The following is a 21,720-nucleotide window of genomic DNA, read 5'->3' on the forward strand; positions in this document are numbered from 1 at the left end:
GGCTCTGTTTGCGTGTACTGTCAGTGGGACTGGAACTGGCAACAACGAAGCGCCACCTGGTGGTGGATGTATACGATAAAAACAAGGACCGCTAGTTGTTTACCCATCTTAACATAATATATAGCCTACGTTTAAATCACGGTTAGGATATGCAGAGACCCATGTGTGTCTGGTGCAACATAGGTAATGGGGCATTGGTAATGATCAGGTCAAGCACGGGCCACCCACCCACCTGCCCTGGTGCAGCCACACCCCCTGTACCCTGATAGCTACATCAGTGAACAAAATAGAGGAATATGCAGGAGCTCCATGTGTGACATGCTGGGAAGACTCCAAATGCCTGAGGTGACTGAAGTTTCTGCATCATGTTGAAAAGTGTCAAAGACTCTGGCAAAAGGTTGGCTGAGGAAGCTAGTAGGCAATTTGATGGGCCTGTAGCAATGTGCAATGTGCATTTAACACTGTAGAGCTGAAACCAGTTATAACAACGGGAGTACATGAGAGACTGAAAGTGGCTGACAAGTGTTGAATATAAAACATGGGACAGGAGGTGGTTTTCAAAGGGGAGGAATCCTGAGCAGGAGAGCAGTTAAATGATCTATTGGTGAGACCAAATTTGGGTAATGTAATGGACTTAACTGATTTTATGTAATTGGATATATGAAAATCATGATCATACTTGCTGAAAACAGTCTTGGTTACTGTCAGTATTCATATGATTTTGTTGTTATGTTACTTATGTTTAAAGGCCCTTCTTGGTGTGATGTCTCTAAGAATTTATAAGAATTCTGCTACATTTCACCAGAACCTAGCAATCTTTTGCTTGTGAAAGATACTAAAAGTTAATTTCTAGTTGAATGAACATGAGACACATTGAGCAAACAAGTCGTTTTATATCGGCACTGAGTTTTGGGATAAATAAAAATTTTTGGGGCATTAAAGCTAAGTAAACAAAAAAGTGGTGAAACACCTTCAGTTTTTCTACAATACAGTTTTTCAGAAATAGAAATATTTTCAAATGTCAATAAGTAATTTTGTAAGTAATGAAACAATGCTGTTATAAAAGTCTTAAAGTCTCTCATCACACTTTATGAGAAATCAGTTTGGAATAGGATTGGCAGTTTACCTACAGTACTCAAGGAAATCAGTTGTGAATCATAATTGTTACTTTGAATCATCTGTTGTGCCTTTCCAATGTGTTTTGTTTGTATTTTGAAAAAAAAATATTCTAATGTAATTTTAGCGGTTCCATATAAATCAAGAGAACATGAAAGTAAATAAGGCATATAAAAAGGGTTTATAAAATAATTGATAGACTAGGCTACTTTAAATCAAAGTAGACAACTTTCCAATAAAACATGGATTTGAGCAGTTGGTTGAAATGACAACTAAAATCTTTGTCTGTTTTGTTGTATCTGTTAACAAACTGATACAAATTCAGACATGAGACCTTTGCACTAATGGCACGGAGCAAAGTGACTCTGAAAAAACAATGATTACTCAACTGTGTCCCTACTAAGATACAAACTGTTTTTGTTTTTTTGTACAGGACACTAACACAATACAATACTTCAATTTGAAATGTTGTGCCTATAGCAAAATGAATTGAAATATTCTGATTCAGGTATGTTTTGGGCCCTGAGCTACAAAACCCCTAATAATTACGTGTTTATCCGTTTCTTAAGTGTGGAATTTCCTGGACTCCTGGTGCTGTTGGGAAATATCTCTGCTCACTGGCTATATGAGCAAGGCTCATTGTTTGGCTGTAAGAAAATACTTGTCCATTTGTCTCGGTGGTTTGTGTCATGAAGGTAAGGAGCTCATCTATCCTCTCAACAGTAATCATCATAACTATTTATTCATCTGACAGTGCATGTGATTGTCATTATTTTTCTTAGTTCAACTTGGATATAACTCTGTCCTGTCTGGCTCTGTTACTCTGCCAACTCCCACACAATCGGTATGTACTGAAATAACTTCTACCAGCCTTGCATTCTGATATCCAGTCCGTCGTAATACCAGTTGATGTTTACCAAACTAAGTTAAAGCTGAATATAATTGTGTCTGTCGATTTAGCTGTGAACAGCCTGTGAACTGCAGATGGGGACCTTATGGCGAATGGTCTGAGTGTGATGGTTGCACAAAAACACAGGTATGCACACATTTGCATGAAAGGGAAGCCATTTTTTTTACTTGCATGTATTCATTACATATTTTCTAAATACGACCAGGTTCGCACACGGACTGTCGAGGTGTTTGCTCAGTATAGAGGAAGTCCATGTTCTGGCGAGGATTCTCAGACTCAAAACTGTGTCCCCAAAAAAGGATGTCCCCTGAGCACAGGCTGTGGAGAACGGTTTCGCTGTTCCTCAGGTGCAGGAAAATCCCCATTAAACCAGTAACATGTAACATCTATCTGTGTACCCTAACAATGCATCTGTGTGCCTCATATTTGTTTTCTGAAAGAAGTGACAGATGGGACATCTCATATGCATATGGATGTATAGTATTTATGTGCCTAACAAAGTATTTGTAGAAACAACAAGAACCATGTGTGTGTATCTTAGGACAGTGCGTGAGCCGCTCTCTGGTATGTAACGGAGACCAGGACTGCGAGGAGGGCGGGACGGACGAGAGACACTGTGATGCTGACAACAGCCACTATGTGTGTGACCTGGACAAGACTCCTCCCAACTCTGACCACACAGCTAAGGGGTGGGCTTTCCAGTGTTTGCTTTGTCACATCACATTTATGACACATCTTGCATAAATGTGATGTGGTGATTTTCCTTTGGATATAGTTTACTGACTGACCGGCTGACGTGATACACTGTAACAAGATGTAAACATTTGCATAATGTGCCCCTGTAGGTATGATGTGCTCACAGATACATTCAGGTCCGCTGTCATCAACATATTTAGCTTTGGAGGGCAGTGCAGGAAAGTATTCAGTGGAGACCACAAGACCTACTACCGACTCCCTCAGAGTATACTCAGGTACACATTTCAGGTGAGCCAAGCTATATAACATGGGTGTTCAGATCTTGTTTAGAAGCAGGCACTAATGAAGCAGTCAAACGTCAATCTGCGGAATCTCTCCCTAGGTAGAGGTTCAGAATGACTTCACTGATGAAGCCTATGACAGCACCTGGTCCTACATGAAGCACATCCAGGACAACGCCTTATGGGGGCACGATCGCCGCACCTTTCACACAGAACTCAACAAAGAAAAGGTGACACATTGAGATTACAGCTGGCTAATACAGAAATAGTCACTTTGCCTGAGTATGAGTGTTATGTCTAATATTTTGTCCCTCTCCTCTGCCAGTCCCACAGGTTGCTAATAATCAAGAACAAGGTGGAGCTGGCCCAGTTCCAGAACACCGGGCCCCGGTATATCACTTTGGCTGAGGACTTCTGGAAGGCCCTGACCACCCTTCCTTCCACGTACAGTTACCCAGCCTACCGTTACCTCCTGCACAAGTACGGCACCCACTACCTATCTGAAGGCTCCCTGGGGGGCCAGTACCAGGCCCTGGTAGAGTTTGACAACGAAGCCCTGAAAGAAACCAGTGAGCAGGAACGCTTTCTTTAGATAGGCACACATAGTTTAAATTTGCTTGTATTAATTGCACGGACAACTTAAGATATGTTGAATGTTCTTTTTTGAAATTGATATTTTTCCGACTGAAGGTACAACAGATGTAGAGTACCAGCGTTGTGTTACAAAGAAAAAGCGCCGCTTGTTTCGTAAAAAAGTCACGACTACATGTGAAAAACTGGTCAAATCTCTCAAGACCTCAAACGGTAGGTCTTATGCGCTTCTATGCCACTCTTAAAACATGTGTTAATACTGTATGTAGGCTACAACTAGAGTGATGATGAGTTAAAGATGTAGAACAAGTAAAAAAGTCTGAATTATGGATTTTACTGTATGTAATAATGTCTGTCAACCATGATCCTACAGGGTATAACAACAACAAGCTTCCTATTAAGATCAATGTTATTGGTGGAGACTCCTCCTTCATACCTGGCCTCAGTGTGCTTGATCTGGAGAACCCAGAGGCCAATGGACAATTGTATGACCAGTGGGCCAGCTCTGTCAAGGATTTTCCTCAGGTCATCAACATGAAGGTATGCCAATGTCAATATACACAAGGAAGTTTGAATGCCTTTAAGAAGAACTACAAAAACTTTAAACGTTTGTTTTTAGTTTGATTGTATGTTGTCCATCCATGTTGTAGCTGCAGCCTCTGTATGAGCTGGTCAAAGAAGTGCAGTGTGCCGGTCTGAAGAAGCTCCATTTGAAGAGAGCTACAGAGGAATACCTAGCAGCACAACATCCCTGCCACTGCCGACCATGCCAAAACAACGGACAGCCCCTTCTGACTGGCACAAAGTGTGAATGTGTCTGCAGGCCTGGTACCTCTGGCCCTGCCTGTGAAAGTGGGACGGTCATAGGAGAGCAGTCAGGTAAAACAACCTAAACTATTCCTTTTCTGTGAGAAGTTCCTATACAGGCCAGTGGGCCGGCATAGTTTCTAAGACCTGATTGGCGGATCCATTTGGTATTGTAGGGGTGATCCATGGGAGCTGGAGCTGCTGGTCGTCATGGGGATCCTGCTCTCAGGGTCAAAGGTCAAGGACTAGGACCTGTACTAACCCCGCCCCCAAGCAAGGGGGCCTTCATTGCCTGGGGATGTCTTCAGAACAAGCGCCCTGTGAAGAGTCAGACTTACAACATTTACAGTGAGAAAATTGAAAGCTCCCCAGTTATATGCTGTGATTAAAAACACTTTGGGGGCTGACTGTCTGCTTCAGAGTGTGTAGTCTGACTGTCTGTTTCAAAGTGTTGGAGCTGACAGTCTGTTTTAGAGTGTTGGGGCTCTGACTGTCTTAGAGTTTTGGGGCTGACTGTCTGTTTCAAAGTGTGGCGGCTGTGTGTTTGTCTGCAGGATGATGGAGCCTCAGTGTTTTGGTCTCTCTATAAGTCCACCCAAGACATGTGGACCCCCTCCAGCCCTGAAGAATGGATTTGTCCTGGTAAAACTCCATCCCCTATTATTTCTGACAGAATCAAATGACCTGGTCTGGGTATATCTGCTGTGTCAACTATATTCATTTAACGGATCATGGACCCATTTGTGTTTGTATATAGAGCCCCAGAGATGTATATGTTGTGGGCAGTAAGATTCAGTACTCCTGCATAGAGGGACATTACATCACTGGAAATACAGTGGCTGAATGTACTGACAACAACAGTTGGACCAGTGGACCAATGGTGTGCCGGAGTAAGTACTCAAGGGGTTAACACTTTCAATGTGAGAATGGCATAAAAAAATATTAACTTGCACTTTATTTCAGGTGAAACGTGTGATGTCCCATCCCTTGAGAATGATGTCACAGGCGTACCTTGGAAAGTGACCTATCTGATCGGGGAGTCAGTGTCCCTGTCCTGTCCCGTGGGCATGATAAGAGAGGGTGTGGCAGAGATCAGGTGTAGCTCCAGTCTGCAGTGGTCTCCATCTCCAAACACTGCAAGGTGTAAAGAGGGTAGGAGGACCAGCAACGGAGCGTTGAACTGCTTTATTATCAAGTGATCAAATTGGGATCATCTTTATTTGATTTTCTGTTTTGTATATCCTGTGTGCCAGCGCCAAAGGCTCCCAACATTCAAAATGGCTTGAAGTGCAAATTATGGGAAACACAAGCAAACAATCAGTGTGTGTGTAAGCTTCCAAACCAATGCCAGTGAGTATTTCATCAGTAGTCATTTCACATCACTTGACTTTGACAGGGTAATCTGTATAAAATCTGTATTAAAAAATCTAATCTGATTATTTCTTTCTTCAAGGCCATCACTGCAGTTATGTGCCACAATCCATACAGGAAGAACAAGTCGTTTGGGCATATGCCAACTTGGAGCTATGCAGTGTATTGGGTGGAGCTTTAAACTGACCAAGGACAGTGATTGTGATTGGTCGGATAGGGGGTTGATTTCCTGCCAGGAAGAGTGCTTTGACAACTCTGTCCAGCTCTGTGTCAAACTAAGAGACAGTGCTGTTGCTGTGACAATGTCAGAATGTGAGGTGGGAGCTCGGAGGTGCCAGGGGGAGCAGTTTGATGTGGTCAGCATCGAGGCCTGTCCTGCACTTTAAGATGTATTTTTATAACCCATCACTGGTATGTAAAAGAGTCATTCAAACAAGCCTGAATTGACAGGATGTTGTTTCATAGTCCCCTGTAGGTCCTTGGAGATCCCCTTGTTTGCCTGGGAGGCACTCCCTGACAGCACAATCCAATACTGTGCACATAAAGTTAGAGCTTGCCATTACCTACCCCAGACTGGTGAAAGTAGCAGTTTGAACTGGGTGTTTGTAATTAAAAAGAACTGGACAAAACATATATATTTCTTCTTCATTTCAATGAAACATCTGGTTGTGACACAACTCAATTGATTGCATTATGACACAAGCAAATAGCCAAAATGACCATAAGAAAGTTACAAATATTGATACAAAATGCTAAGATGTTAACAAAATACTTTTGAACAAATTAAGTTGAACAAAGCAGCAAAAGAAATAAGCTCCTGAATGTGGTGCTAATCAGAGTGATCAAATAATCAGCGATGAAACCTAGTAGGTCATGATCACGTAGACCCTTCACATGGGCCCTCGTTGAGGATCTCAAACGCCATCTGTCTACACTTGAGGGTTACCATGGAACACAGACTCATACTCCTCTTGCTCTTCGTCTTCAGCAGCTCCACACAGAACGTGTCCTTTCCCTCCTTTGGACACTCCCGGGGAAATTTACACACACACTGTTTAGACTCTATGACACAAAGACAAAAGGAAAGAGCACGGGAATATGAAATCATTTTGTTAGCATGAAACCTTTTCACCAAATGAATCTTTGACAAAATATAAGAAATTGTATCAACTTAAAATGGCAGATTGGATTATTTTGACCGAATGTTGCTCGCTGTGGCTAGTCAGTCTTACCGGTGCAGGTCTCCCACTCGTAGCAGGTGTCAAAACCACAGGGCTCCTCGACAGAGCTCTTGGCAGCCATGCTGGCCCTGAACTTGGCCCAGTCCAGACTTGCTGCATCCTCCTCACAAGAGCCCGTGTTCATGAAGAAGAGCCGGTCTCCGTGGCAACGGCCCACGTGGAAACCACAGTTGGACGTCATGACAGCGCTGCCAACTTCAGCATTGAAGACGCAAAACTCATTTTTGTGTTTGCTACAATTCACACAAAACACAGGTGGAGAGCACAGACATAGAAACAATTGGTCAATCCAAAGAGAGGGTAGGTTTTGAATAAACAGGCTGATTCAGGGACCAGCTGATACTGGTGGCATTCATATGCATGATCTAACATTAACAACACATGGAATATTCCATTCAATATTCAACTATTCATGAGTTAATGTGGAACGTCAGTATGCTCACAGGCATGTTCGGCGTGCGATGCATACACATTTAGTGCCGTCAAACTGCTCTCCGTTCTTACACCGAGAGTCCGGAACGAAAGGCTTTTCTGGACCGACAGACAATAAAAACATTCCATTACATAAAATGACAGGTTTTCGTCACATGATCTAATCATAAAATCTATAAAGACTTCAAAAGGGAGAACTTTCCCCAGCGTCTCTCCAGTGTTTTTGCGGTTCCCCTGTGAGAAAGTCAGTTACCTATTTTGCAGTGCAGATCGTCAGATAGCGGAGGCTCCCAGGTTAGACTCTTGCCACAAGTGTGGTAGCCCGGCCCTGACACTGTCATGCCTTTCTCAGGGCAGTCGAGTCCCACAGAGTGGCCCACACTGTACTCCTGTCTTTCCGGGGACAGAGTGATACCTTCAGGCACAGCTGGACGGGGGCACACCTTCCCTTCATTTCAAACAAAGACAAGAACAGATGAAATGGATAAAACATGGATTCCAAAGTCATGTAATGTCTTCTGTTCACATTCAACACAGAAACTGTACACATACTGATACACTTCCCTGTGGGCGGGGTCCAAGTCCCATCAGGACGACAGCTGATGAACTGGTAACCTTCCATCTCAAACCCTGTGAAGCACAGGAACTCCTCTATGTCGCCAAATTCATAATAGCGCCTATCTTTCTGTCATAGAGAAAAACAAATATCCAGAAAGAGTGGCAGAGTGATAATGGTGACTAATGGTACAAAGAAAGTAACGTCTGAGACTATGGCTGTGATAATGGCTGTGATTATGGCTGTGACTCTGGCTGTGATTATGGCTGAGACTATGGCTGAGAATATGGCTGTGACTATGGCTGTGGCTGAGGCTATGGCTGAGACAAAGGCTGTGACTATGACTTTAACTATGGCTGTGACTATGGCTACATTTACACAGGCAGCCCTATTTTGATATTTTAAGTATTTTGATGTGAAAACACCTGATAGCACTAGTCGAAAGACCGGTCATTGGCAACATTTACAGAATACCCCTTGGCCTACCCTGAGGTGGCTGTTGGCAGGACTCTTGGGTCTTGGACAGCCCTCGACTCCAGGAGGCAGGCCCTCTGCCCGCCCCTCTGTAGTAAAGTCCTCATCATTGACACACACATTCTGTCTGCAAATAAAAACAAAAGAAAACAAAATAAGAACCACACTCTGGCATAAACCTTTTGACATGTAGTGGACCAACTCCTTCCTTGAAGGATTCTATTTCACTGGTGTGTTTTATATCCACACTTTGTCACTGTCTGGGTGTTAGTCTCACTGACTCTTGGAAGATGGAGATGACGCAGCCTTCCTCCTTTTTAGCTGGTCCCTTGCAGGGTTTTCCCCCCCTCAGGGGTGCAGGGTTGTTGCAATCTCTGGTACGATATCTCTTCATGGATCCATCACAGGCACTCCATGCCCCCCAGCAGCTCCAGTACCCGTCTACAGCCTCTGAGGAAACCAAAGAACGAGCCACAATCAACAGATCCAGACCTGTCTGGTGTATAATACCAGGAGTCAAAGCACATTCGGACCAGTCTGGCATATAATACCAGGAGTCAAAGCACACCCAGACCTGTCTGGAGTATATTATGGACCAGTAGTCAAAACACATACAGACCAGTCTGGTGTATAATACGGACCAGGAATCAAAACACATCCGACCAGTCTGGTGTATAATATGGACCAGGAATCAAAACACATCCGACCAGTCTGGTGTATAATATGGACCAGGAATCAAAACACATCCAGACCAGTCTGGTGTATAATACGGACCAGGAATCAAAACACATCCGACCAGTCTGGTGTATAATATGGACCAGGAATCAAAACACATCCAGACCAGTCTGGTGTATAATATGGACCAGGAATCAAAACACATCCAGACCAGTCTAGTATGTCTCATTATGGAACAGGAGTCCAACAGTATTTAGCATTGTCTGATGTAGACTCTTATATATGGAGCACTGTGAAACGCTATGTGTAACACGATCTATCCATAATCCCCATCCCGATATCAGTAACAGACATGGCTAATCAGTATGTGACTGAGGAGGAGAGTGCGGTGCAGCCGTGAACCTGAAGTGTAGTCTGCTGCTCGTTGCTCACAGTTGGGACCGTAGGTGCCGGTCTGGCAGATGCACTGGCAGTCCGTGCCCGAGAGGACTGCCCGGGCGTTGTTGGGGCAGGGGGCACACTTGCAGGAATCAAAGTTCTCCAGGTACTCCATCAGTGCTCTGGTTAGGTGTCTTCTCTTAGTGGCAGCACACGGGATCCCCTTGACCAGATTGATGATGGGCAACAGCTGAAGAGAGACAGGAAGTAGGAAGAAGAAGAGACGTTTTTTGTACTGTCCTAACCAGACAGATTGTTTGGATTCACTATAAAATAGCAAATCGTTAACAAAAAAATTATTTGGATGAACTGCATCCAGCAATTTGAAGATATTCCACAGAGGGAGTTCAGACCTCAAACTCCACAACTGCAGGGTTGTCTATGAGAGATTTGGCCCAGTTCTCATAACTAGTGCTGTCAGGGGCAGGCCCTTTCTTCTCCCATGCCAGGGCAGCAGCCTCTCCAGTCCTGCCTCCACGCACCATTGAGAAAGACTTTTCTGAGGACTGTATAAAGGAGCCTGACGAACGCACAGATAACAGCAAGGAAGAGAAATGTAATGAAACATTCACTGTAACAAGCCAATCTTACAGTAAGGTGACATCTCCTCCCGCAGTTTCAATTGTCATATTAATAATCTGGATTTTTTCACTGATGGCTGCTTGCAGATAGATCCACAAAATAAAAAAAACACGATCAGGCAAATATTGATGTTTTGATATTAGACAGACAACTGAATTACAAAAATCCCACCTTCATGTTTTTCAGTCATTTTATTGTTGGAGCATCGTACAGAATTTGAACTTTGCGCATATATTATGATGAACATGGAGGATTCAGACCGAAGGCACCCATTGGTTACTTCTTCTGATGAACCTGTCAGAATGAAACACAAACCAACAGACCAATCATGAATCAAAGAGAACAGTATACATGCAGCGTTTGTTGGGCCTACTATTGACCACTAGGTTGTGCACTCTTACCACTGTTTTTTATCTCCAGTCGATTGTATTGATAAAGCAGGTCATAATGCCCCCCTAAAGTCCCAGAGGCAAAGTAGTGGGTCCCAAATTTCTGGAAGATCTCTCTGTAGAGGGCGTAGTTGTACTCCAAAGGCAGACTGGTCAGGAACTGTAAGAAGGGCTCTGCCAGGTAAAGATCAGAATCTTTCATCTTGAATCGGGATATAGGCAACACCTGGTGCACTCGGAAGAACTGGGAGTCCTGCAGAATAGGGTGAGATTAACATCTGGCTGCTCCAGCTTTGAAACACAGTGATTGTAAGACTGCATAGTAAATGTGAGTACTGCTTAGAGCAGTGTTTCTCAACCTTGCAGGGCAGGGGTGAACCCAGGAGCAGGGTTGAGAAACACTGGCTTAGAGTAAAGCAATCTGATTGTAGTTCTGTCATAAATGGAAACCTTGACTTTAACAGGCTTGAGTTGTAAGTCTGAGACTGAAGTGAATGAATAAGAGTGTATTTGAAGAGTTTGTAAAACTACTGACTGTTATCAAACATTTGGATCAATAGTTGGGGATTATGACTCCCCTTTGTCCTTTTCCCAAAAGTTAGATGAACTTGTGGATGGTTTTGTCTGCAATTTGAAGAAAGGTACTAACATTTGCTAAGTAGTTTTAGCACAATGACTGAAAGTAAATGAGAACATCTAACATGCTAGCAGTTACTGTAGACATTATTTTTTTGTGTTGAGCTAGTATATACTTAAATTAATACGGGAAGTGTTCATTGCTTTAAAAAATGTCATTTAGTTATGCTTTAAAATTTAAAAAGGTTAAAATGTTTTTGCTAAACATATGCTTTCTTTCACAGGAATTAAATGCAGCTATGGATAAGAGCTTCTGCTAAATTTAAATGTAATATTTTACATGCAGATCTTACATTCACGCATTTAAATTAACATGCACACATATAAATAAACAGTTTCCCATGTGTCTCAGTTGCTAAAGCTTGCAAAACCTGCTTTTTGGGGTGTTTTTCAGGAAACTAGCAAAAATGTATGGATAGGTGGGTCTGGTAAATTAATAAAATACAGTGTAGAGCATCTACAGTACTTCCTTAAAAAAGACTGTAGTTATTAATTACATTTGACTGTGTAAAATCTATTATTGCTTATATATCAGAGAGGTGCAAAATAAATTAATATTTCTCTAAAATTAGATGCAACATACAAACTGATTTCTGTTAGTCTTTTCTTACCCATGTCATGATTAGACAAAAGAAATACATTTGTCACAATTTTTTTCAAAATTTTCCAAATCAATGTCATTAGAGTGCAAAACTAATCATATACTATAGATGCAGCTTGCCGTTTTTTTTGAAGCTGAGACAGCTTGCTTGAAGGTGCGTGAGTTGGATCGCTGGCGTCCAAAACCGAAGAAAAAGAAGGGGATCAAGCCGAAGGCACCACTGGAGGATCCCTCGTTTGTTGAGCCTGAAGAGGCCAGACCAGCCATGTTGACAATCTCACTGTGGACAGGCTGGAGTTCCTGTTTAAAGTCATCTGGAATCTCCACCTGGGGAAATAAAGCCACAACTAGACCTGAGCCCGGACCATTCTGGGTAAATGTCCTATGAAGATCCCTATGTCATACTGTACCTTTAACTCAAAGCTCTCAATGTTGGCTGGGATACGATACTTGAGCCTGTAGCTGCTGCCTCTACTCTTGTTCAGGATGCAGGTGTCCCCCATGAACATGTTATCCAGAACCGCCCCCCTCATTTCCTCTGCCATAGCATCAAACCTGAAACAGGACAGTAGCACAAGCAGTAGAAACGCCCCTGCAGTCTTCACTTCAAATCATAGGACATGTTGAGTGATTGCATGAGCATCAAGAAATCCCATCAATGATTCATGAAGCCTCTATGGTCTGTTTTCATGCCGCTGAGTACCGCAAACCATCTTGACATTGACCACTGCAGACTAACTAATGTTTGTTGTTAACCTACCCGTTTCCTATGAGTTCTGCTCCAGGGACAACTCTGGGCTTTACTGGACACACTACATTATATGTATCACAGTCCTTCTCATCTGAGTTGTCCCCACAGTCATTCTGTTCATTACATCTCAGTTTGGAGCCGATACACCGACCTGGGGACAAAGACGAAATGTGTTGAAATCTGCCCATACACTATCGTGTCTATGTACATTGGTAGGTAAATGGGTGACTTGTATACCATTGTTACACTGAAACTCTTTGCAGTTGATTGACTCCATCTTGCATTCGGTTAATGGGTAACAATTTCTGTCTTCTGTCAAAACAGCATCACACTCCACGCCTCCAAACTGGGAAGGTCTGAGTAGTGACCGAGTCCTTAACTACAATCAGAAAAGACCCATCAGAGACAGGCGGCGGGGGGGTTGGGGGGGTTTAGGGGCTGTGTCCATTTTCTTTTACTTGCCTGTTTTTTGGCACACGGGGAGCACCAAGACCATTTGGACCACTCAGTGAGCGTACAGTGGATGGAGCAGGCTTGGACGTTACATGCCCGACTTTCATGCTTCTCACAGAAGTTCTCACAATTATTCTTCCAATAATAGTCATCATATATGATACTCCTATAGAAGTGAGATTTGTGAAAACCCAGGAAGTCATATTGCATTGCATTTGAAAACACTGAACAAAAGAGTGAGCCACTTAACAAACGGGCTAACAGGTTAAGGCAAATGTAAGTCTTTATTTAATCACAAATCCCATATATTAAAATTTTGCAACCCAACAACAATAAGCAATTAGCAAAAAAAATGTGTGGTGTCTATCTGCAATTTCTAAGTAATTTACAGTACCTGTGGCGCTCTTGGGTCCCATAGTTGCAGGTTTTGGTGCAGATGGACCATGAGCTCCAGGCATAGTGGTCACAGAAGCAGCCCAGGCTGACCGTAATTAGACAAAGGACGTGCAGCAGGACCAGGAAACTCTTGGGCAGGTCCATGAAGAATGACGACTCTTTCAATAGAACTGGATGGAGATGTAGGTGAAGGAGTAATAAGCCATTGGGTTGGATTTAAATCCAGCCAAGCTATATGCAACCTATGCACTTCTCACACATGATGCTATATTAGAACGTATACATAGGATATGGTTGTCCAGATATTAACCCCAAATACTGTGTAAAACTAACCCAATCCGGACTCACCAGTGTTGAATTATTCTGCCACCGGGCAATATAGATCCTGAAGTCTGCAAGGAGTATGTGTGAATGTGAGTGTCTAGGAATGCGACTTCATGTATCCTTCCCAAATGACCTCCCAGGAGAATCTGACTGTGAACATAATCGGTTATTTGGCTTGCCTATATGTCAAGACACCCCCTTTCTGCATCAGCCACAAACCCAGCCTACATAAAAACAGTCTCTTAGCCAACATAAAGTTCAAAAATCCTAATCTCAAGGCTTTTAACCCTCCTTTCGCAACCATCCATCCTGTATTTTTACTGGAAACAGTGTCTGTACATTCCAAATTCCAGCAAGGGTTAGTTCAAAATGTATAAATCTCCAATGTTAAGTCCAGAAATGTGGCTACTATTATATCATATTTTAAAGAACACATTTATATAGGCAACAATTGTAACTCGCAGAATTAATAGAGCACCAGAACAAATAAAACATGAAGCACTATTTTTACATTTCTGGAACCATTAGTGTGAACCAGAATTACGCCATCCAGCCACTATTTACTGCTCTTGCATTGGGGATACACCATTTTTGTGAATTCTTTTTTTGTGAATTTTGTAACAACTAACTGGGCAATAAAACCCTTGCTGATTGAAGGGCCCATCACCGTTTTTTAAATGGCAACAGGGCAGTGTAGCACATATTTTCCCCTATTTTCAATTCCTTATTTTTCAGGTTTTCTCACCATCCTAGCTAGTTTTCTAGCTAGGATGGCTATGGTGGTATTTACCTTATCACTATGCTTTTCTATGTGCTTATCACAGGCAAATCCCACAGATAAACAGGGAGCTAAATAGCCCACTGGTTGTATAAATCTGAAGCATCTGCTTATCATCTCCACTCCTTGCAGAGGCCAGGCAGTTGTGACCTGTTAAATGAGATGGAACTGGGTCAGAATTCTGCAGATATTCTCATCAATGAAACATCTGATCTTAATAAATTGTTTTGATCACAAAGTAGACTTTTAAGACACAGACAATGTTTCTTAAAGTTGTGTTTTGTATGAGTGAAAGGCAAATTACTCCCTATAACGTCTTAAAGCAATACTGTATTTTTATTATATTTTAATGGCAATTTGACACATCTAAAGCGTTTTGAAAAAATATTACATTAACCATTTTTTATTTTAATTTCAAAAACATTTTCTCCCTTCCTCGTTGTCATTTGCCATCACATTGTATTTTCAGAAACACAAATCTCTTTCCTTTTCTCCCTGTCTACACCATTCATGAACAGTTATTTCAGTGCAAACCCCTCTGTATATCCATAATTGTTTTTGTTGTTTTCACATTTTCAAAACATCATTCAAATTTCCCCCAGTTTTTCATTCATACACACTGGCCAATTTAAAAGGTACACCTGCTTCTTAACACAAATAGCCAAACATCAAATTATGTTTCTGCAACTCAGTATTTGAAGAATACAGACATGGTTGGTAGGTTCAGTTGATGTTTGACCAAACATTAAAAAGTGAAGACGCGTGATCTAAACCACTGTGGTTTGATTTTCGCTGCCAGATGGGTGGTTCCAGCATCTCAGAAACAGCTGACCTGGGCTTTTCAAGCTATAGTCTCTCAACAGAGAACAGTGCAATAAATAAAAAACATCCAGTGAGCGGCATTTCTATAGGCAAAAACAATGAGAGGTCAGAGGAGAATGGCCAGATTCATTCAAGCTGACCCCAAATACTCAAATAACCACTCTTTATAGTGGTGAACTTACAACGCATCAAACCTTGAAGTGGATTAAGGCAAAAGTGGACCCTACCCAATGCTAGATTAGTGTACCTAATAAAGTGGTATTGAGTGTAAACCCGCAAGTACATAGCTGAGGGACAGTGGATAGGGCAGATGGATTTATGCATACAAGGTAACGTTGAGGACAGAGACACGCAGCTAAAAAAGACCCCCTACTGATCTTGTTAAAGCACAATACAATTATTCTAACAACAACTGATTAACATTGAACATGTAGCGCAAACAACCAGTCTGATTAGGCTACTTCAAAAATCTCACGTAGACTACCGAGGCAAGGGGTTGACTGAGGATTTCTATTAGCATCGCTTGACCATGGTTGATCATTGTCTCCAACTGGCTCCGATATTACTATAATGAGATTGGCTGAGAGAGAACAAACCTTCTGGCCCGTTGACCTCAGTGGCATTGACTGTGCCACAAAACCACACGTAAGTAGGAAAGTTGATATCCACCTTAAAAGCAGTGTCGCTATGTTTTATTGGTTTCACTTACTATTTTTATTCATTATCGCTGGGTTACTGTTGTGTGAGGGTGCACACATTCAATTAACAGTAGAAAGGGAGTGTCATATGAAAACAGGGCCATGTGTTTTTTTTAAATAAACTATGAACCATCTCAACTATTCACCAGCTGTAAGCTGTTTTAACAACTCTTGACCCCTGATAACCCTTTGAGAGCACATCCTTCACCATGGGAAACCAAAACACATAGCATGTAAAGAGAGGGGTCACGACAAGGTCACTGCATTCCTGTCATGCTGATAACCTTAAAAGGGGTTTTGTGACTGATTTTGTCAAGAGCTTTCTAAGTACAGACCATTCCAGAAAATATTACCAGTTGTCTCTTTCACATCTGGGCTCTGAAAACAACAAGATGCAGCAGATCAGAGCCTCTAAAACAAGGCAAAAAACAATTATTTAAATAAAAAAGTTTATTCACATTATAAAATAGCCTATACACACTGTAAGCTGTAGAACAATCTATAGCACAACATCTACACATCAACAACAGTACAGTAGCAATATTCATGCTGTACACTTTCTGCCAAGACATAGCTACAAAATAAATGCTAATGATTTAAACATCCAATCTTTAATCTAAAGTAAAATTATTCAAATAAAGTTTTAATACAAAACCAAATTCAAACCACCATTTACATACTGTATTTACATTCAATGAGAACTGGCTTTTATATGGAGAAATGCAAAGCCCTTTTAATGGAAAACGCAAGTCGCAGACAGATCTCCTTTTAATGGAAGACTGCAAAAAGAAGCATCGCACAGTGAAAGAAATATGACATTCTGTAGATGTCTAAAGGCAAAGAATAGGCAAAGCCGTCTGCCAACATACTTCATGTCATATGGCATCGGTATAGCACATCTGTTTGTGCTCAACTATAGACAGACATTAAAAGGGTCCTCCTTTTTTCGACCAAGGGAGACAGCTTGCTCATGTTCACAACATCACATCTGAATAGTTTTTTCGCTACATACAGTGGCGAGAACAAGTATTTGATACACTGCCGATTTTGCAGGTTTTCCCACTTACAAAGCATGTAGAGGTCTGTAATTTTTATCATAGGTACACTTCAACTGTGAGAGACGGAGTCTAAAACAAAAATCCAGAAAATCACATTGTATGATTTTTAAGTAATTAATTTGCATTTTATTGCATGACATAAGCATTTGATACATCAGAAAAGCAAAACTTAATATTTGGTACAGAAACCTTTGATTGCATTTACAGAGAGCACATGTTTCCTGTAGTTCTTGACCAGGTTTGCACACACTGCAGAAAGGATTTTGGCCCACTCCTCAATACAGACCTTCTCCAGATCCTTCAGGTTTCGGGGCTGTCGCTGGGCAATACAGACTTTCAGCTCCCTCCAAAGATTTTCTATTGGGTTCAGGTCTGGAGACTGGCTAGGCCACTCCAGGATCTTGAGATGCTTCTTACAGAGCCACTCCTTAGTTGCCCTGGCTGTGTGTTTCGGGTTGTTGTCATGCTGGAAGACCCAGCCACGACCCATCTTCAATGCTCTTACTGAGGGAAGGAAGTTGTTGGCCAAAATCTCACGATACATGGCCCCATCCATCCTCCCCTCAATACTTTGCAGTTGTCCTGTCCCCTTTGCAGAAAAGCATCCCCAAAGAATGATGTTTCCACCTCCATGCTTCACGGTTGGGATGGTGTTCTTGGTGTTGTACTCATCCTTCTTCTTCCTCCAAACACAGCGAGTGGAGTTTAGACCAAAAAGCTCAATTTTTGTCTCATCAGACCACATGACCTTCTCCCATTCCTCCTCTGGATCATCCAGATGGTAATTGGCAAACTTCAGACCGGCCTGGACATGCGCTGGCTTGAGCAGGGGGGCCTTGCGTGCGCTGCAGGATTTTAATCCATGACGGAGCAGTGTGTTACTAATGGTTTTCTTTGAGACTGTGGTCCCAGCGCATTTCAGGTCATTGACCATGCAATAAAATGCTAATTATTTATTATAACTATATATTATAATAAAAAATCATATAATGTGATTTTCTGGAAAATCTTTGGAGGGAGCTGAAAGTCTGTATTGCCCAGCGACAGCCCCGAAACTTGAAGGATCTGGAGAAGGTCTGTATTGAGGAGTGGGCCAAAATCCCTTCTGCAGTGTGTGCAAACCTGGTCAAGAACTACAGGAAACGTATGATCTCTGTAATGGCAATCAAAGGTTTCTGTACCAAATATTAAATTCTGCTTTTCTGATGTATCAAATACTTATGTCATGCAATAAAATGCAATAAAATTAATTACTTAAAAATCATATAGATTTTCTGGATTTTTGTTTTAGATTCCGTCTCTCACAGTTGAAGTGTACCTATGATAGAAATTACAGACCTCTAGATGCTTTGTAAGTAGGAAAACCTGCAAAATCGGTAGTGTACCAAATATTTGTTCTCCCCACTGTATAATTATATTACAAAATGACAGACTGATCAGCTTTAATTTCTCCAAATGGCAGTAATACGTTGGAAAACATGTAAGGTGTTGGTAGGATTGGTGTCCTGCGCGCCCTGGGTGCTGCCATCAGGACCCGACTTAGCCAGACACCAGGCAGCAGAACCCAGAGAAGCGCCTCTTCCTCTGCCTGACCAGCGGGAATGGAGTGAGATTCAGTAGACTGCTGTCGTCTGGACACAAGACAAACAAAGAAACCAGAGAGGCCTACCTTGCGGTGAAGTGCCTCCTTGTGTGTCTTACATGATCACACTGACACAGTAGAAATGCCACATACCTTGATTTTTCAGAGGTAATGGCATGGTCTCCCTGAGTTTGCTAAGTAGGTTCCTCATCTCTCGCATGTCTCTGCCAAGACAACGTGAATCATGGGTAAATACATGTACCACCTCACACTGTCCCAGCAGAAGCATACACAAACTGACAAGTTCATGTTTACTAGAACTGTTAATGCCCAATCTACAGGCATGGAATTTCTTTCATGCGTGGTCTGCAATAAGTGGCCGGGGCTTTCTGTCCAGGGAGGTAGGTTCAGGGAGTGCAAGGAGGGGACTGGAGCAAGCGGCCCCTGTAAGTGCATGATTGGCCCCTGTAAATATTTGCAGGCCGAGTCCTGCATGCTTCCCCACCCCAGCGTGAGAAACAACAGAACAAAGGGTGGCAGGGTCTAACAGACATTTTGGCTCGGGGGCTCAGTGAAATTTGTTGCACAGGGTCAACCACAGGAGAATTTGATTGAGGAAAAATTGCATTATACTGTACCTATCAATGTTCTCAATGTCAGTGCACACCAGCCAAGACTCATGTTGGTAGTCCACAGGTGAGGAAGAGCGCTCCTCCAGGATGGGCACATCAGAGCTCTCATCCATCTTAAAGTCCAGTCTGGGCTCCACATACGGATCTTTTCCTGAGAAGTGAAATGTTCATTAGAACAACATAAAATACTGGGTATCCTGTGATGCCATGTGTTTCATACTGTAGCTACTTTCTTGCAAGTAGACATACTGCTTTCTGTCTTGGTAGGATTCACTGAACGTTTTCTTCTGAACTTTCCTGCCCTCTGCTGGTTCAGATTGGTATCGTACCTTTCCTGTGAAGCTGCAGCACACCCAGCAGACACATGGATTTGAGCATCTCCGTAATGAACATCTCTAGGCAGCATTGCAGCTGGATGAAGAGCCGGCAGATTTCTGGGTGAATTTCCCCATCCTCTGGCCTACAGCACATAGTCAGAGAATGGACGCTTTCAAATCGGAACATTGGTTCCTGTCCTTAACCCTATAACCCTCCAGCTCTAAAGAGATGGCAAGTGTGAAGGATCTGTCATGGACAACAGCAGAGCAGCTACTTATTTAGTAGGCTATGCCAAAGTATCACAGTCTTAGCTTAAGTCTTAGCTTATGAACACTTGATGTAGTAGGCTCATTCTGTTATTCTCTACTGTAGAAAGAGAAACATAGCCTAGGTTTCATTTCCATGCATGTATTAACTAAGACGAACAAGCTACACTACACACAAAGTTATAGTCCCTGCTATCAGCTATTGTAAACTGAATGGTTTGAACAAATGTGAGTAGTCCTATCAAAGTGTGTACCATGAATTGATAAACTAAAGTAGCTCCATTGAAAGTTCCAGTATTGATTGAAGACACTGATATTGTGGTGTTGGCCTTGTGGTAAAATCTAGATGTTACTTTGTGCCTGATACGTTGTGTTTGGTCAAATCTATTAGCCTATCTAATTCTATTCACATCAGAAAGAAGCCTACACAAACATTATAATTCCCTTCTATGTTTCAATTAAGGAATTTGGTAAACTTTCTGAATTGACTTTAGTGGAATTGAATTCCCATGTGGGCATAAATGACTCCTTACCCAGAACAAGATATAACCGTGAGGCTCTGATGAGCGGCTTGGGCCATAGCGCATCCTTTGGTCCGGGTACGGTGAAGCACTGCTCGTAAAGCGGGACAATCGGCAGAAATCTCCCCAATAGAAATTACCTGTTCTCGGTAGAGTGCCACGAGAGTGTTGAATTCTTGGACAGTCTGAGAAGCGACATGGACAAGTAAGCCCTTAAGTCAATGAATAGCTACATAGGTTTTCAAGGGGATACTGTTGTGGAAAAGGCTATTACATACGTAGGTGGACACGCATCAGGTCAATGTTATGACAGCCACCCCTACAGGCTGCATCACGTTAATAACACATTCTTTGTTTTATTATAAACAAAGACTGCACCACATAATGCGCTGCAACCTAATTGTACACATACAATTCCTACTTGACTTAACGTGGCACATAGCGCAACATTGTAGTATCACTTCTAGCATGCCCTTGTGACATATTTTCTCAATTGCTTAGAGCGCTAAAACACATTCAAGGACATTCTTAAATTCAGTTGTCCATCGCACCTGGAATTCCATATACGACTTATTTGGCAGACTAGTTTAACAAAACGTGTCTCTGGTGAATTCTATTTGTTATTGTATCTAGCAATGCGCATTTTAATGTGTTGTGGGGAGAACATAGGTAGTGTATGCTCTTATAGCTACTAGTAGGCCATAGCAGTGATTACTGCATAGCTTCTACTATTACCAACGACACGACAAAGCACATCTCACCATCCTACAGTCGCCGACAGCCCGCTGCGCTTTCCGCGCGCTCTCGGTACTCTCCCGGCGCTCCGGGTCCCTGACCGGTGGTTTCCCGAGCTGAAAAATGTTCGCTGCAGATCTGGGGCGGTTCTTGCGCCCGTTCGGTGCAGAACACATGCATACACAGCCACTGATAAAACTCCACGGGCAGCTTATCTATAAGGTTCGTTCCTGGAATTTTCTCAGAGGACGCTGCCGAGGTCGAAGCTCTTGTCAATGTCCCCGCGGGGTCTTTAATCTTCTAGCAGGACGAGTGCGAGCAGCGGACAGCTTCTCGCAGCTCCTTCTCTGCATCTCTCTCCTCAGCGGCGAGGCGAGTCACCTTCACCCCAACGGAAGGCCACAACTGCGGCTGAACAGTCTTCCGTCGTGTTTTCACGTGAGAAGCGAATTCACGGAAAGCCTGAGTCAACCATTCGTCACTGCTCCAACATCTCGTTAATTGTTACAACATCGACGACTCCAAATCATGCGTTTATCGCAGGAAAGCATTGGTTCAAATACTTAACTTAAATATTATTAATGCGCAAC

General features: G+C 42.5%; 3 protein-coding genes across 4 annotated transcripts; 1 reads left to right on the plus strand and 2 right to left on the minus strand.

The window, feature by feature from the left end:
- Positions 1-1,733: 1,733 nt before the first annotated feature.
- c7b (complement component 7b) lies at positions 1,734-6,405 on the plus strand. The gene is made up of 17 exons (XM_010877906.4): positions 1,734-1,811; positions 1,899-1,960; positions 2,077-2,152; positions 2,232-2,373; positions 2,568-2,715; positions 2,872-3,010; positions 3,105-3,233; positions 3,329-3,572; positions 3,694-3,807; positions 3,968-4,134; positions 4,245-4,473; positions 4,578-4,749; positions 4,956-5,043; positions 5,159-5,291; positions 5,365-5,553; positions 5,655-5,751; positions 5,855-6,405. The coding sequence occupies exons 1-17, from the start codon at positions 1,806-1,808 to the stop codon at positions 6,156-6,158; spliced, it is 2,439 nt and encodes an 812-aa protein (XP_010876208.2). The 5' UTR covers positions 1,734-1,805; the 3' UTR covers positions 6,159-6,405.
- c6 (complement component 6) lies at positions 6,404-13,889 on the minus strand. Its single transcript, XM_010877907.4, has 18 exons — positions 13,745-13,889; positions 13,395-13,566; positions 13,010-13,166; positions 12,785-12,926; positions 12,557-12,698; positions 12,207-12,351; positions 11,917-12,123; positions 10,572-10,812; positions 10,342-10,464; positions 9,942-10,108; positions 9,553-9,778; positions 8,757-8,925; positions 8,488-8,602; positions 7,998-8,130; positions 7,699-7,893; positions 7,457-7,544; positions 7,005-7,246; positions 6,404-6,834 (listed from the first exon to the last, which is right to left on the minus strand). The coding sequence occupies exons 2-18, from the start codon at positions 13,538-13,540 to the stop codon at positions 6,650-6,652; spliced, it is 2,823 nt and encodes a 940-aa protein (XP_010876209.2). The 5' UTR covers positions 13,541-13,566; positions 13,745-13,889; the 3' UTR covers positions 6,404-6,649.
- A 4,546-nt stretch (positions 13,890-18,435) lies between these two features.
- rgs7bpb (regulator of G protein signaling 7 binding protein b) lies at positions 18,436-21,700 on the minus strand. 2 transcript variants are annotated; one of them, XM_020053468.3, is made up of 6 exons: positions 21,157-21,700; positions 20,408-20,580; positions 19,620-19,750; positions 19,297-19,441; positions 18,812-18,882; positions 18,436-18,664 (listed from the first exon to the last, which is right to left on the minus strand). In XM_020053468.3, exons 1-6 carry the CDS (start codon positions 21,304-21,306, stop codon positions 18,519-18,521), a joined length of 816 nt encoding a protein of 271 aa, XP_019909027.2. In that variant the 5' UTR covers positions 21,307-21,700; the 3' UTR covers positions 18,436-18,518. The 2 variants fall into 2 exon arrangements, with proteins under 2 accessions (XP_019909027.2, XP_010876210.2); XM_010877908.4 differs by having other exon boundaries at positions 18,528-18,707; positions 21,157-21,638.
- Positions 21,701-21,720: the final 20 nt, after the last annotated feature.

This window comes from Esox lucius, chromosome 14 (assembly GCF_011004845.1).
Source record: "Esox lucius isolate fEsoLuc1 chromosome 14, fEsoLuc1.pri, whole genome shotgun sequence".
Lineage (NCBI taxonomy): Eukaryota > Metazoa > Chordata > Actinopteri > Esociformes > Esocidae > Esox > Esox lucius.